The sequence below is a fragment of the Leiobunum rupestre genome, chromosome 9 (assembly GCF_980474605.1).
Source record: "Leiobunum rupestre chromosome 9, qqLeiRupe1.1.hap1, whole genome shotgun sequence".
Lineage (NCBI taxonomy): Eukaryota > Metazoa > Arthropoda > Arachnida > Opiliones > Sclerosomatidae > Leiobunum > Leiobunum rupestre.
The window spans coordinates 14,901,337-14,919,454 of record NC_143392.1 but is presented as its reverse complement, the minus strand read 5'-3'; the positions used below and the strand labels follow the sequence as shown (position 1 = coordinate 14,919,454).

Here is an 18,118-nt window from a genome sequence, read left to right as displayed (position 1 = left end):
AATAAAGTACAGTATGGGGAACTTACTAAGTAGTCACTCCTGCGATTCTCGGTCATTTTTATCCCTCTAGAGCTTATGAATTTTGGGTTTGACTTAAATTCTACTTCATTCCACACATAATTTACTGCCAACAAAGATAATATATATATTTTTTTAAATAATAATCAGCTAGGCTAATACCCTTGGCACCACCTTAGACCCAAGTCATTTAGTGACTTTTAATGCATTTAAATCAGGTGACCAGGTTACAATGCGTAGGAGGGTGGTGGCCAGCCCTTCAAGCCACACGACCCTACAGATCCCTACAATTACCATAACGTTAACCTCTAGAAGTTTTAATGGAAAGGGTAAACCGAAGAACTCGGGGAAAAACCCATTTAACCAGTGGGGAGAGTACTTGCAAGAGTGGCTAATGTCTTTCATTTAAGCAAATTTCGGCTAGATGGAAGCACTTTCCAGATATTCTAAGCAAATTCTAACTCGTCTGGACTGTCTGCCATCTATTGGTGGCAATGCATACTATAAAACAGAATATCCATATTAACAAAGGAACTAGAAAACCGTCGTATAATTTAAATATTTTACAAACTATACTCTACTAATTGGACTTACTATACTAATATGATCAAAGGTTACACCACATTTACAAAGAGCCAATCAGCAACAAAGAACACTAGAACATCATCGAGTACACGGCCCTTTTTGAGGGCGAGTACTGGAACTCGACCTCGAATAAGTAATTGTAGAATACTCGTCGATTACCGAGTACCAAAAAATTGCATATTCGGGTACCCGATTACTCGAATAAGCTGCTCTCTAAACTCGTCAAGTATTAGTTTTTTCTATCCTCGTTGCTTCAAAGTTCAAAGAGGGGTTTTTACAACTTTTTGGCGGCCATTAAACGGTACCTACAAAGCTGTGGAATCTGTGGTTCATTTAAATGAAAGGAATATTTTTCAGTATTGAAAGTTACTTTATACTCCTTTTAAATATAATTTCATAATTACGTGAATAAAGCCAGCTCCTAATCAAGTACTCGATAACCCGACTCGTTAAAAATATTACTCGATGATTTTTAGTAACTGGACTCGAATAAGAGAAAGTTTCCCCTTAATCAAGTACTCGATTACTCGACTTGACTTCAATACTACTCGACTCTAATACTTGATGAAAAAATATTTGATACTCGATAACCGACTCGATTGACTAAAACCACTACTCGCACAGTCCGAAAGAACATTCGATTTCAGTAAGCATTGCAACTTGAACAACTTGTTAGCAAGTTTATTTTAATAACATCGATGGTTCTGACACTTTCTTTAATAAATAATTCAGTTTAAATATTCCATACGGTGTCAGCTGCATTTTAATAACCAAGCTTTTCGAAAATGTCACAAGAAAAATCAGGTAGCATACGCCACTTTTAAAATTAATCGGGTCAAAGTAGACATTTGAATTAAACTGAAAATTTGAAGGGATAAATTTTGGAAGAGTAACAAGAGCTTCAATTAAAACGAGGATAATTGCAGTGGCTGTTTATAGCCGTCAAAAGAGTGAAGCTCCAAATATGACACCGCCCTGAAAACTATAATCTCCTTCGAAAAAGATTGATTCCGTCAATAAGATGGGGAGGGGGTTGGAGGAGATGATATCGAAACCCCCCTGAGCGAACGAGGGCCAGATCCGTTCTCCACCCAATTTGATCCAAACTGTCCAAACTGTGAGGGGAGAGTCACCGTCTCATTTTTCCACCGAAATCCTTTTTCGGAGAGATGGGCCGAAATTTGACTCGAGCGACACCTCTCCCGCTCAGCGGGGTGCCTGTTATGCGGGAAAAGACAGGCCGAGGATCCAAAGGGGTTTCTTCTTCGGGGAGATGCTACCATCGTCCGAGATGAAGCGAAGCAACCGGAAAAGAAAGCCGTGTTCTCCCACTGCCTCTCTCTTTGCTCCCGCGCCTGGGAGTCATCAATCAAGCCGGGGTCACGTACGGGGTCTTCCTCTTTTAGGGCTCCCTCGCACCACCGAAGAGAGCCTGAAAGATACGAGCTATTGGGGAGCAGTCACAAAAGGGAAGCGCTCAACCTCTTTACCAACGTGATATGGAAGCCTTACCCACCAAACGCCTCAGCGCCAAAACCCGTCGAAGAAAGGGGGTATTTTTAATCCCCCCGTTCTCGGATTCGTTACGCGATCGACTCATCTCAAACGAATATTTGCTTCTTTTGAAAACGTCAATGATTTTATGCGGGTGGAAAAACCAATGAACACAACTGGGACCTTGGGAACAGGGAGATTCACCTGGTCTGCGTCTTTGTACGGCTTACAACCGATTCTCAGATAACAGTCGTGATATCTGATCTAAGCAAATAGTTACGATTTATCGGATATCGTATTCTTCGTCAAACTACAAACCAAATAGTTTAAACCCGATACTAATCCGAATTCAGATGATCAGATTTCAGTCAAATTTACAGTTATTGATTTGCTCATACTAAGCGTATAAGTCAGATAAGAGTGAATCTGATGAGATGATTTCTGGAAGATTAGTTCAAGTTACTTGTAATAAGGAATAAGGTACAATTTGCGATCATATTTATGTTAAGGATAAATATAAAATATTGATCTAGTCTGACTAACTGAATATCTTCGGCAATATGAGAATTACGACCACAATAAACAGATCACTTGTCCGTTGGAAACACTATATCGTTAACATCTAAAAACTATCTATGCAGTTCAAACAATACCGCAATTTGGTGGAGACCAACGCTAGGAAATTGAAAATGCTTTCAAAACGAAATCTGATTCATAATTCGACGGAATAATGGTAAATTATTGAAGTAGCTTGTCCACACTATAGCTGAAGAATAGTGTTTCGTCTATGTGGACGATAATTATAAGGCCTTTAACAAAAATAGTATTGCGTATCAGTAGATAATTTAGTAAGCATTCCATTAAACAACTAACGCAACAAATTTCGTGAAAAAAAAATTAAATATTTGATAGGTGAATATCAAAATAGATTAAACCACGAATTTAAGAATAATATTGAAAAAACAGTTTATGAAGAGCACTTGTAGACCCATTTCGAAACTTTTAATGGTGTATGAAAAAATTACCCCATTTCAAAGACTATTAAATTTGGCGCTTAGAATAAACTAATTTTAGCTAAATAGGTACATGTTTTTTCCCCAAGCAGAATTGGAGTTTTGCCAACGTAAAATTTGGTTTGGAAGTTAATTGAGCTTGAAACTTTGTCTACTTAGATAAAAAAAACTAGAGAGTTCCAGCAACACATTTATAGGCGTAAACGCAAACGTCTACGTCTCTTCGCGACGTGTGCGTAAAAATTTCGTTCAGCAAAAATCGTTTAAATTTCTTTTTCAAAGTGAAATTCGGCGTTGAGTTTGCAAGTTCTCTCCCTGCTGGTGTAAGAGGTTTTTCCCCGAGCTCTTCGGTTTCCCCTTCCATAGTAGTTAGTGTAGGGAACTGTTGGCTCACGTGGCATGCCACCACCCTCCTACGCATTGTAACCCGGCCACCTGAATAAATGACTTTAAAAGTCACTTGATGACTTAGGCCTAAGATGGTGCCTTGGGTATTAGCCTAGCTCATTATTATATTATTATATTTCAATCAGGATACTGATAAGGTATCGTTGCCACATGCAGCAACAACATCTTTCTAACTTTGAAAAAATGGTGTGGAAACCACGATGCCATTTGCACGCAATAAAACTACATTTAGAAAAAAAAAGTTACACACAACATTTTGTACCTAGTTTCACTTGTCCCGACGTTCCCAACGTCAGATAAATTTATCGGATCTGGCGTAGACGTTCGCGTTTACGCATAGAAATGGGTTGCTGAAACTCTCTATACTCACAAGTCAATTGCAGGCTAAATATATCTAGTACATTTGGTGGAAAAATACTACCACGATTTACCAGTAAATCGGAGGCGGGAATTTCGAATTTCGCCTATTTTCTGTTGAATTCCTAAAAGTTCCTACTCCAATTATATTATTCCATTTTCGAAAAGTCTCTGGCGTAAATTTCAAAGTGATCAATAAACATTTCATGTAGATAATCATTTTTAAGCTTAATTAAAGCTTAAACCATCAACAAACCGCACGTTTATTTACGTCAACGTGGTAATCTTGGCATTACCCGTTCTATACTCACCCTGGACCCATCAAACGAAATTTTTTTAGGTTTCCATATTTTCCACGTGTTAATTTTTTTTACTGAGAGAACACACATTTTGGCGGGATGCCGGGAGTAGTGGCTCACTCCTGTAATCCCAGGCGTCCGGGAGGCAGAGTTTGTGGATGGCCGTGTGAGGACGACCACCAATCCCCCAACGGGTGGTCGGAATACTTCCGCCACGGGTGTCCCCACGTATCCCCCCGTTGGCGTGGCCGTTACACATATCTCGCCCTGATTAATCAGATGGACGAGAGGACTGAATTGTCCCACACGTTACAATCGAATAATAAAAAAAAAATTGGCGGGACTACAGGCAAAGACGCTAGGGCTGTGTGAGTAGTGGTTTTACGCAATCGAGTCGGGTTTCGAGTATTAATAAATTTTTCATCGTGTAGTCGAGTCGGGTAATATTTTGATCGAGTCGGGTTGTCGAGTATTCGATTATTTCCAAATTTTCCTTGTTCGAGTAGTCGAGTAGTTAGAAAAATCGTTCGGGTACTTGATTAATCGACGAGTTCTATTCGGGTAGTTGAGTAATTAAGAACAATTTAAAATAGCCTACTAGTTACTACTTAAATGGATGTTAGGTAACAACTAACAAGTTAAAAAAAGATAAAAAATAATTAACAAAACGCTAAACTCACGGTAGAGAAAATTCCGAGCTCTCAAAACCAAAACCAATGAGATTATTGTCGAGTACTCGACGAGTGGACGATTACCCGAATATTGTCGGTGGAAAAACAATTCGGGGAGTTTTACAGGTGGCTTATTCGAGTACCCGATTAGGGCAAATTTCTGATACTAAATTTTAAATTGAAAAAATTGTCAATAAATTTTTCAATCGTCATGATTCCGTAATTTTAGTAAAATCCTCTATACATCTACATAGAGATGTGAGCCGGTTAATTTACCGGTAATTTTAAAATTACGGTCAATTTACCTAGTGGTTTTGACGGTAAATTTGCCATTTTTTTTAAAACAAAAACCACCCAAAAATATTTTGTTAAACTTAAAATAAAAAAAGAAGCAATTACATTTTCATTCGACCAGAAAACCCTAACATTTTCCTGTTAAAAACCAATTTTAAGCCCTCTTTCAGACATTAGTTCAGAATCAAATACCGAAGACTCCGAATTTCTGGCACTGTGATTTTACGTTCCATACATTTAAATATATTTCTATAGGGTTATCTATGAGATTTCTTTAAGTTTAATGTCACCTAAGGCTATGTTAAAATAAAATTTTAATAATTATTGGGACATAAAACTTTTTTTCTTTTTTTTAAAGCTCGTTATGAGCGATTGTGACGGGTGGGACAATTCAGTTCGCTCATCCATCTGATTAATCAGTTGTGAGATATGTGTTACAGCCACGCCAACGGGGGGATACTTGGGGAAAGGGATGGGACATCCGTGGCGGAAGTATGACAACCACCCGTTGAGGGATTAGTGGTAGTCCTCACACGGCTATCCACAAATTATGTCTCTCAGACGCTTGGGACTGCAGTGGTACGCCAATACTCCCGGCGGGACATAGAACTAGTGTTGTTAATTTTCCGGAAAAATAAAATGCGGAAAAATTTTCAGAAACTTTTCCGCAAATCGGAAAAATAAGAAAATGAAACATAAATTACTTTTTAAGGGTTTTAATTTTGTGTTTAACTTTTTATCGATATAAAATGTCCAATATCAGTAAACATGCTACACAACATTTTTAATGTTACATTGTTAATCAGTTTAAACTTGTCGGATAGTTTAGTTTTACTTTTATATTCGAAAAAATTAGGCGAAAATGCCGCTTTATTTAAATTTGCAAACAATATATTAGACTAATCATGGAATGAAAACTCTTTTTCCGGTAAAATACGAAACAATTTTCCGGAAAAAAGGCCTTGGTCAGTTTCCGGAAAATCTTCCGACTTACAACACTACATAAAACCATTATTTTGATTAAATTAAAAAATTCACGGTAAATTTATCGTTTTCATTTTTACCGTAAATTTCAAATCACTACATCTACAACAGTGCCAACCGCATACGTAACAATCAACTGATACGAAATGAACGTCACCGTTAAAACAAAACCACGTAACTTAAGATACGTGGTTTTGTAAAAATTGACATATTCAGATTCTACACCCCAAATTTACGTATATAACATTAAAAACATTAATAGGTTGAAATTGAATTTCTTTTTTTAAATCGAGAAAACATTTAAACGTATCTTTGATATTCACAACGAATTTCGCGGAAAAGCAAGTATCTAGCTTATTGTCAGCTCCTATCTCACTACATGACGCGAGACCACGTATCTCTAAAAATTCCCCTTGAGCAAATATTTTTAAATTAAAATCCTCATAAAATCAATATTGAAACGAAATTATTTAACTATAAAATTAACTCGCGTGTAAAAACCCAACACGCGATTTCACGAGTCCCTGCAAAATTAAAAATCAATTTTTATCAAAAAGGCCACCGAAAAGATACGTGGTTTTGTTTTAACGGCGACGTGAATAGGAATCGAGACTGAAAACAGTGGTCGAGCGACATCTTTTTTGCTCATCGCTGTTTTACATGGATGGTCATCGATCACGATCATATCCGTGGGTTCAATCCGAAACGATTGACTGGGGCTAAATTGCCGATCAATCCATTTACTCTCGCTCGCGGTAGAGCGCTTCTTCATTCCCTTCCAAAACGATTCCAATCTCCGGGCCCCCTCCCCACAAAGCATCATCCTCTGATAAAAAGGTACAGTGGGATGGACTCCGAATGAAAGAGAAAACGAGAAAAGTCAATTACGCAAAAGTCCATTTATCAATGGCGTCCTCTCTTCAATGCCTATCTTCATTTATTCAGTGAGCATTGTTTTCGAAGCGAGAAAACTGGATCGCCGAGGTTTTAATACTAATGATTATTGGTTATTCGATAATATGGATTGTTTGTGACCTATATAGAAACGGTGGCCTGAGAGGAAGGGTTTGTTCCGCCAAAAAATCGTTGTAAAGCCTTATCTGAAAAATGTTTTTGAGCTTCAGGGGTCAAAACCGTGGATCGTTGTTTAATGTATTGAAAATGATAAAAGGCTCGTGGTTTCAAATTTATGACGTCTATCCCCCCCCCCCCCCCCGCCTTTGACGTCCCCGCGGGAAGCCTAACAGCCAGGGGCCAAATAAAGGTCACGATTTTCAATATCGCTATACGTGGATGGAAAACCGCATCAATCTGAAACTTTAATGGTTACGAAAAACGTTACCCAGTTGCAAATGGGAAAGTGAAATCGTCCGCTAAAACGAGATACGACTTATTTTTAACGTAACTAGCGCTAATTTCTTTAGCTTCTGATAAATCTGGTAAGAAAAATGTTAAATTAGATGCGCCTCCGTAAATATGGAACATTTAAAGGGGAACGGCCAAGCTTTTCCAAATATGGCCTTATTTCCGTATCAAAAGATTAACAAGACGTTCAATATACTAACACGTACCTTTTTTTGTGTTGAAAAAATAGCTTTTGGCCCAAAGAGTTGAAACGAAAAATAACGCCAGGTGTTTGGGTTTGAATTTTCGCCGCCATCTTAGGGGCTGCCGTTAGCGCCCCTAATCCCGTATGAGCGATTTGCGAACTATCCTAACTTTTAAAGTCGCGCAATTTAGGCTTAGGTCTCTTATAACGGGAACGCGCCGCGCGTGCAAAACAATTTTTTTGCGTCTTCAGCAGCGCGCGCTTTTTTCTGTCTCACCGACTTCTCACCAGGTGTCGCGGCGGACGAGCGCTTTTCGATTTCCCGAAATTTCTTTATTTTATTAAAAATTAACCACTCCAATTTTTTTTGATGCGGTTTTCGCCATAAATTTTAGTTTTTAATGGGCTATAGGGCTATCTAACTGGTTAAAGCTTGACCGTTCCCCTTTAAGTTGACTCTTTAATTAAAATATTTATTAAATTAAATCATTACATTTTTTAAGTTTGATGACGAATTTTGAATATTGCATATCATAGATATTCGGGATAATATCCATTTAACCGACCTTGTTTGCCATCAACCTCCTACGCATTGTAACTCAGCCAACTGTTTAAAGGCATTAAAAGTCGTAAGATGACTTGGGCCTAAGATGGTGCCTTGGGTAATAGCCTAGCTGATTATTACATATTTAATCAACCTTGTTTCAAAATCAGAAACATCTTAAGACTGTAATTCTACACCACAGGATGTTAGATGGTTTGAGTCTATTTGATCGATTCCCAAATGATCGAACGGGTCTCATTTGATCGAATTTCCATTTGATCGAATTGCATTTGATCGAATGGCATTTGATCGAACGAAATTTGATCGAAAGCTACTGTAGAGTAAAACTACTAGTTTTTGGGAATAAATCGAAAAGGCAACGGTGCATACGCGCCTACGGCGCGCGTACATTAACCTAACCTAACCTAACCTAACCTGACCCTATTTATATATATATATCAAAAACAACGGGCCGTTATCATCGATGTCATAAAAAATTCCATCATATAGTGTATAAAGTAAAAATCTCTTCATCTTTGTGGCTTAATACACTTAAAGCAATGAATTATTACATCATTATTCCTTCTGCACTTCATATTGACATTCGGTAAAATAAAAACATACCAACTGGTACTATAAATACTTTTGAATTCGATCAAATAGTATTCGATCATTTGAAGGTTCGATCTTATGAAACAAATGACAAATGGGATTCGATCAAATGGAATTTCAATCAATTGCAACGTATAATGATCGACTGTCGATCACATATTTTTCGATCAAATGGACCAACACTTGTTAGATATCTTAGCCGAACTTGTTTCGAAACAAAAATTACCCAAGGAGAAATTCCTCTCCAAGAGAATCCTACCACCGTGACGCAATTAACGGAATCTAAATAGAAGAGCGACTTAATGAAACGTAATTAAAGCGGAAAGGAAGTCCTTCCAGCGATAAAATATTTCCCACCAATTACTTCCTGACCATTACTTATATCATCCAACTTGGGCCCGCTTATTAGACACGTGAGGGCAGCCGTCCAGGGAATCATTATTAGATCGGGAGACGCGCTGTTTCCGGGCCAACCAGCAAACAATGGTCCATCCAACTATGCCTAAGAGACGAGCAACCGAACGAGCCATGTCTCTATATACCTCATTCCTCCTCTACTACAGAGGCCCCTTTACCGGCGCAACCTCCAATTACTCATTCACAAAGGAGCGAGAGAGAGATGCACCTTCTTCGGCTTCCTCGCTCTAACAATCGCAACCTAATTTCAGAAATTTCGGTGCACGGGCTCTGACAATGGCACACACCGTAACTGGGCCTTCAATTAGAGGAAGCCCGAGCCGATATTACGGAGCCTCTGGAATCCAGAGAGGGAATGTTGGGTGGTGGATCCCTCGGAGGCAGGGAGAGCGCTCTGGGAATGTCGATAGAGCAAAACCTATTTACAATGATGAGCTCATTTTTCTTTCCATAGGATGTCAATAGTAGCCCTCTCTCGGTACATCCCCAAATAAATCGGGAGCTCACCCGAAGGTGTCTTAGCCGTATCACCGGGCTTATTGCTTAGGCGAGGTATTGGTCGACTGGATAGTAAAAATAAGGGCTAGGGTTAAGTCTGCTCTGGTCAAAGCGCGTCGCCGTACCTTAGGTGATCTAAAAATACTTCGGCAACCTCCCCTATCAACCTCATTCACTTTCCGCGATCCAATATCGAACTGGTAAGAAGAAGGAGGGGGTGGTGGTGTGGGGAAAAAAAGCTCTGTTTTCTCACGTATATATCTCTTTCTTTTTATTTTCTATATACCGACTGCAGGATCCTAGAGACCGACCGTACGAGGCTTTGATGGTGTAGGATACGAGCGGTAATTGGCAAAGAAGATTGGAAAAACGGACGCCCGATTGAAGGAGAGTGAGAGTGAGTCGGGATAGAATGTTATTTGTATACCGCGCGCGATAAAGTCTGTCTTCTTCCCTGGCGGTGTTCGCGGCGCCATCTGTCAGTGACGAGAAGATATAAACCGTTTCTCTTTTCGTTTACCAATAAAAAGAAATCCCCTTCGCGGTCGACTCAATCTGAACTAATTCGATTTCGCTAAATCTAACGTACTCATTCGTGCGGGACGAAACGTTTGACGATGTTATTTCTAAATAAATCTGGTGCCATCGGTGTCCAAGCGGAACGAACGACACCCATTGGATTTAATCAACTAAACAGTGGTGTTCATTAACACTAAAACTCGCCGCTTAAAACATTTCCACCATTAAACAAATAAACTGTTCTAAAGACTAAGCCGGTGTTGTTTTAATTAAAGCTTCTATTAAGAATAAATTTTGCAGCTTTACAACAAAAGCGATTAACGCTGTCACCTCACATTAGACAGTGTGCACCGTTCAAACCCCCATTCTTCGCTTACCGCAATCAGTAATCGAACATTGTCAGCAACGTTATTTCGAAACACCGGAGAGAGATATATAAGTTATCTATAATATTACCGTTTAATTTTTTTCAAATATAATACATAATTATTTACGTCGGGTTTTTTGTACAAAAGTGTACAAATGTGTGTGTACAACATATCTGATTGTATCACGGAAGCTAATAAATATTGTACATACAGTTCTGATTTTTGATTCATTTATATTTAACATTACCATATAGTGCAAGGTTTAAAACTAAGTACTAAAATAAAAATTAATTTCGCTATAGGTGATGGAGAAAAACACTTAACGGCTTTAGTGCACTGCATTGAATATTGATTTTTACAGTCAGTGATACCGGTATCTTTGGTACTAGCTGTGACCAATTTTGGCTTACTATACCACCAAGGATAGGATGGTTTTTGGTATTGTTTTTCTGCTCAAATTAGTAATTTGAAATTTATCCACTTAATAGTTCTGACAATTCAATATGAAAAATCCAATATCATCAAATTACCTAACCCAGTTCTTCGTTTAGGATGAATTGTAATCGCTAAACTATACTTTAGCCAGCAACCCACGTGTCCAAGTTGACCTTAAAATAGTACTGATTTGAGCACTGGAGAAAAAATATGCACTGTATAATAGGAATATAAATATAAAAGCAAGATAACCCAGATCAATAATTACCAAACATGCCAAAAACTATTAAGATATTTAACAATTTAAATTAATACCTGTAGTTAAAATTTTTTATCAAGGAAAGGTTAATTCCGCTTATGTTTATTATTATCATAATAATCCGTTCACACCCCAGTCCACTTTTCTGACCGGATTAAGTATGTTCTGATCTTCTTTGTAAGTTAAAGGGGAACGGCCAAGCTTTTCCAAATACGGCCTTATTTCCGTATCAAAAGACGTTCAATATACCATGAATATACTAACACGTACCTTTTTTTTGTCTTGAAAAAATAGCTTTTGACCCAAAAAGTGGAAACGAAAAATAACGCCAGGTGTTTGGGTTGGAATTTTCGCCACCATCTTAGGGGCTGCCGCCAGCGCCCCTATTCCCGTACGAGCGATTTGCAAACTATCCTAACTTTTAAAATCGCGCAATTTAGGCTTAGGTCTCTTATAACTGGAACGCGCCGCGTGCAAAACATATTTTTGGGTCTTCAGCAGCGCGCGCTTTTTTCTGTCTCATCGACTTCTCACAAGGTGTCGCGGCGGACGCGTGCTTTTCGATTTCCCGAAATTTCTTTATTTTATTAAAAATTAACCACTCAATATTTTTTGATGTGGTTTTCGCCATAAATTTTAGTTTTTAATGGGCTATATGGCTATCTAACTGGTTAAAGCTTGACCGTTCCCCTTTAAATAAATCGGTTAATCAAACAGCTATCCGCTAACGCTAATGATAGCAGAACCATAATATGTGGTCTTATTAGTAAATAATAATATCATTTAGAGGAAGGTTTTCATTTTAGGCTATAAGGCAACATTTTTTATAAAGCAGTACCTCACCAAGAATTTATTGATTTATTCTATGATGAGACGAATTTTAACGTTGCTCGCAATCCCCCTGGTGTTCGAAGAGTAAGCTAACCAGGGTTGGACAGAAGGATATTTTATTAGTAGTCAGCCTGAATAGTGAGCCTCCTATCTTCATTTATTTTAGTAGTCACTGACTAGTGGGGGTAAAAATGGGGGCATAAAAACTAGAGGTCGGGGATGGTTAACTTTTATTCAATAGATACAGCTCTCAAAATTATTCGTAACATGTTTGTATCAAGTAATTTATATTTCTGTATTATCCGATTAATTTTTTGATAAATTTGTAAAATTAATCAGAATAACGACGTTTTTTTCGATAAAGAGCTCAAATTTTACGAATAATACATATTTTTTAATCATTTTCCGAAATATTAACCGGTAAATTTCTTTGTTTACATTTTTTCCCCGAAAAAAATCAATTTAACCGTTCCCGACCTCTATTAAAAACAAGAACGACAGCCAACATTTTGCTTTACCCGTCAGAATTAAAATAGGAGTTGATTATCACTTGAGTTACATTGTGTGATATTTTTCAATAAAATGGGATTGATGAATGATGAATTTATGATACGCCATATTCGCCATTATTTATAAATATTTTGGTAAATTTTTCACGAGTTAAATTGACTAGTGAGCTCCCAGATTTCGATTAATTTTAGTAGTCGGAGCATAAGTATTAGTAGACGAATGCCGTGACTAGTGCCTTATGTGCCTGCTTCCGACGCGATTGTAGCTGATGCTGGTGACGTTTTCGCTCCCCCCACTTGTGGCGGGGAGAAAATTCGACCTTTGGGTCGTCTGCACATACTCACTAACCCTAAATGTATATATAGCTGGCGTATAACAGTAGGCTGAGTTATATAAAATTTAAAATAAAACACAAATATTTACACGCACAGTACAACGTAATGGTGTGGCCTTTTTAAATTTATTTACATATTTCATTTTTATTGATTCCTACCTCTTTTCCATTTTCTGGTTTTCGTTTTCTACGCCCACTTGTTTAATAGAGCGTTCTATAAAATCGGCCCAAAACCGGCCAAACTTTTCATACAGACTAGTTCAGCAGGACTAACAACATTTGTTATTCTTTGGTTAAAGAGAATTCAGCTTATGTCTTTTCTTTATATGAATATTTTAGGAGTTGTAGGAGGGACCTTAGGTGTTGAAGTATGTTTGGGGTTAAGAATATTTTCATGATCTAAGTTTCTTTTTAACCCGTGGATTTGGGACTAGTATTTTGCTTATTTGCCATCATACATTTATTACAAAAATCATTTAAAATAAGAAAAATGGCGCGGAAAGCCAGAAATTAGTGAATCCTAGGCTAGCAACTACGCTACTCCTAAAAATCGACTGCTCTCAATTTCTTACGGGTTTGCCAGATAAATATTTTTTTCTCACACGAAAAACCGGCCAAACCTTCACCTCCTCCGAACTCAAAAGGGGGAAAGCACACCACACCGATTTTATAGAACGCTCTATTTTGTACCTGAATTTTAGAATTTTTTTAACGGCTGGGAAATCAGGAGTCAAGCGGCAGCTTTACGTTGGCTCATTTTCGGTAACGCGTCGTATGATTTCAAAAATTCGCATTTTGCAGCCACATTCACACGAGAACTAAACACCACTAACTAGTTAAATACCTAATTGAGTTGTCATCTGATCAAAACAAGTAGCGAAGAGACAGAAAGTTTTTTTTAATGTTTTGACGTCAAACGCGTTTTTGTTTACATTTTAGCAGGTGGAAGAGTTAAAATTATACAACTGTAATTGTAATCAACAATTCTTCAGGTTTGGTCAAAGGCCTGTCATTTAATTGGAATGTCTCAGCTACTGCAATGGCCGTTGTCGATTTTTTAATAAAAGACTGATCGTTGCAACAATAAAGAATATTGTCGTCCACAATTTCATCATTTACTAACTCATTAATTATTGAAAACATTATTTTTCGCTTCCTCTGATTTTCGGGCCCAGCAGCATTTATAGCCGCCATCTTTAATAACAGTGCTGACTAGAAATAACACCGTTCAGTTACTTCCTATGTCACTATGACGACTAGAGCTCATCTAGCAAACATAAAGTAAAAACCAATTTTTTCCAGATTTGCGTTATTGAACATACCCCGGTTGTAAACTCGGTTCGCCTACGCTGGTTTCGAAAGCAACCAACTTTGCTAAGAATTAGCAGAGTTATCACTCATTTGCATGCAATAGGTTTAAACAACCGGATGTAACCAACCAACCCATAAACGTCAAGTCAAACCGCCTATCAAGTGTTGGAGTTACAGCCATTTTTCAAGATGATGTCCAATATCATTCCAAAGCAACAAGTAACCTTAAGTAAGAAGTTACTGGTAATCAAATAACTTATTATCAACATAGTGTGCATAGACCATTTGAATAGCAATTACAAAGGGCCGTGCAGAGGGGAGTCCCGAAGTTAAAAGGCCAGTACGATAATGAGCTCATTACCTTGACAGAATCAGAATCAAAATCATTTTATTATTTAGTGAAAAAAGTAGTTGCATTAGGGTATTTGATGTTAAGTCAAAAAATTCCTTGTGAACCCCTCAATAATACCCCCTCGCCAATTGGAAAATTCAATTAGAAGGGTCTGCGACGACATAATTTGATCCTGAAATGTCTCTGCTAGGCAATTGCGACAGCTATCACGTCAGGAACGTTTCGATTATAAACAGAAACAGAAAATGTCAGTGCATTTCTTAGTCGGTATTTTAATACCTCGAAGTTGATGGCAACAATTCGAGCGTTCTCTTTTGGTATAAAATTTTAGAGTTTCATTATTTTTGGATCGATACTCGATCTAAAGGGTCATTTACTCATCAAGCAGCCTTCGCGCACAGATGAATTTAAGAACCGCGTTAGAAAAAACGTCGATTAGTTTTCTGGGTTTTATATCGTATTTCGGAATGGATCTTTTCAATGATCTTTTGATAGTGTTTTCGATGGTCCCATCCAGGACTAATGAAGTTCTTCTTCCTCCACTAAAAGTCATGCTAGAGGTCCACAAAATCATTTGTACAATTTGTGACTTGGGCATAACTCCCTGCTACTCAAAACGAGTGATAATGTAGCTTTACCCTCCAAATTCAAACTTTTCTCTGCAAGGTTGGCATTTTTTAATAAAAATCTAATCAATCGATTTTTTTTTATTTAAATCTTTTTTTTTCTATTTTATTGAATTTATTGATTTTTATACAATTTATAGCTCTTTCATTCTATAATTAACGGATATTTTACTTTTATGAGTTAGCGTATCTTGTATTAAATGGAATCTTAATTAAATTTAATTACTATTTACTATTTTAGTTTGCTCAGATTTTCTATGTATTTTAATTTTTTTGAGAACTTTTTTTTTGACAATTTTTATTCCCCCATTGAAATACATTGTGTGATTTAATTCAACGTTTTTTTAAAAAATCATCACTTGATTTAAATCACGATTTAAATCAAACATCCCTGACTCTCTGACCTTTAATTCTACAAGACTTGACGGCTTTCCTTGTATATAAATCTTAAATTCGAAAGAAACTTGTTTTTCGTGAGGTTCGCTCTTAAATTCATGATCCCTTGTAATTGAGGTAAACCAAGTTAGCTGTATATCATTTAAAGATATGTTTATATGAAAGTTTATTTCCTATCTAAATGATAAATTTACAATGGCAATTATTGTTTATTTTTGTCAATTTTTCTAATGGAGCATTTAATCGTGGTATATTCCTTTATTGATTAATTAATTATTTTTGTTCGAATTCACTATATAGGTTTTAAAAAACAAATATTTGGTAAAGTAAAAAGAAACTGCTATATAAATCATAAACCACAAAATAAGCTACCCTCGCTTAGCATCTAAACCCTAATTTATATAAAAAGAGTTTGTCCGGTATCTAAAAATTATTGCAGATTTAATTTGTTTTTATTTATGCTTAATGCATAGAAATATCAGCCGAAAATGTGGTGTTATCCCTAAATTCATGAATTAACAAAGCCGTCTTGTTTATAGAAACTGTAATCTGGTTTATTGTGGTTCAGCGAAGAATCTAGAGATGGCGCTAGCGTAAATACAAATTTCGTCTGCTGTGGCAGGAATTTACAGGAGGTTGAATCTCTAGTATATTTTTTAAATTTACTATCCTACGATCGTCTGATTAAAAGCCGTCACGGACATCTTGTCCCCTGAAAACTGCTTCTGCAAAGGCTCATGTTTCATTTTATGGTTTAGATGAATACTAGACCATATATTATACAGGGTGTCCACTGAAAAACGAAAAACGAAAAATAACTGAATTTTCTTTAAAGCTCAAATTTTTATGGAACATTCCTCGTGCAGGGGGTCATTTAATAGTGTAAAATTGAATGACCTTGTACCATGTCTTCAAGGTCATTCAAAAACTATCTCGAGTTTACGGATTTGGATGCAATTAGAAAGTTGTTGTTCGCCAAATTATTAGTTCAAATAACTTTGCTTTGACCAAATTTGACCAATCAGAAGCCAATAAATTGAAGTTTTGCGAGAATTAATTATTAATGCCTTCCGTGACATTTCAACTGAAATGTTGAACAACAATATAAACTCCGTCGTTAAACGAGTTCAAGCCGATGTTGGCCTATTTAAACCGTTGTAAACTATTCAGTATTTACTTGATTTAGTCACGGTAAAACTAATCAGATTATTTCATTATCAAACACTGAATTCCTTAACCTCAATTTCTCGGCTTCTGATTAGTCAAATTTGGTCATAGCAAAGCTATTTCAACTAATAATATGGTGAACTTCAACTTTCTAATCGGAACCAAATCCGTAATTCCAACGATTCTCTAGAAAGTTTTTGAATGACCTTGAAGACATGATTCAAGATCATTCAATTTTACACTGGTAAATGTCCCCATGCACGAGGAATTTTCCATAGAAATTTGAGATTTAAAAAAAAATATGTTTTTCAGTTATTTATCATTATTCGTTTCAACTAATTCCGACAGTTCTATGGTATTTGTCTTTAGTTTTCCGGTATAAAATTAGAGATTCATCCAAATATATCCCATTACTCAGACAGTCCGGATCCTTTACACGAACCCGCCTACTCCCTTAGGATCTAGATGGCTTTGATGTATAATTCTGCGTAGAGAAAGTTGCGAAAATTACTCTAGGCAGTTTTCGTAAAATCTTGTTTAGCAAATAAATTAGCCAAAATTATTCGAACAGGGACGGAGCTTCAGTCGCTATTCACTAGTTATCCTTAATGGGATTTTTGGCTTTGTCGCGAAGCCAATAGCTTTTCCTCGTCCAAATGGAACGCTACGAAAATCCATTTAGAAGCTTAAGAATGAATATACCGAGTTAAAGGAAAAGAGAAAAGTCTATTAGCTTTTCGAAATTCATTAAACTTCGGAAACGCGTCTCTGACGCTTCCACCTAGGAGCAACAGACACAGCACCCCACACAAGGAGAACGCAACCCGTCAAAAGGCGTGCATATTCTGGTGTACATTTTTCATTGATTAGACGCTTTAGCGCCTGCTGCCGTCGGAAGGGGAAAATCCGGAAATTGTCGTCCCCCTTTCCGTACAACGTTCAGCGTTAAGGCTCGTCCAATGAAATTTGTACACAACCCTGCGTTAGCGTGTTTAAAGATTAGCCGCGTTATTCTTGTTTGTTGCTCCTAGGTGCCACCAACCCCTATCCATCCTTTTTCTCGAAACGTTGAAATACAATAGGTGTTGATCAATAAATTCGCTTAAGAAATTCCCAACTGCTCCAAGTCCGTTCCCTTCCCTTTGAAAATTGACTTTTCATTTTGGGCCGTTGGTTGGCAGCTGGACAGTGAAATCCAAAAATGGTCTAAGTTGAGGTACAGGTTCGCCCTGTTAATCTAGTCGCTACTTTTAGTTAATTAAGGAAG

General features: G+C 37.2%; 1 protein-coding gene across 3 annotated transcripts in view; it reads left to right on the top strand.

Moving 5' to 3' along the window:
- Positions 1 to 18,118, top strand: part of LOC149926635 (cell adhesion molecule Dscam1-like) — a 129,776-nt gene that overhangs the window by 54,068 nt on the left and 57,590 nt on the right. For 2 of the 3 annotated variants that reach the window (XM_090159099.1, XM_090159098.1), the window contains one exon: positions 10,039 to 10,762. The exons of the other annotated variant lie outside the window; for it this stretch is intronic. In XM_090159099.1, the coding sequence (XP_090015225.1) occupies positions 10,039 to 10,046 (8 nt within the window). In that variant the 3' untranslated portion in view covers positions 10,047 to 10,762. Of the gene's footprint in view, positions 1 to 10,038; positions 10,763 to 18,118 lie in introns of those variants that run through there. 3 annotated transcript variants of the gene reach the window in all.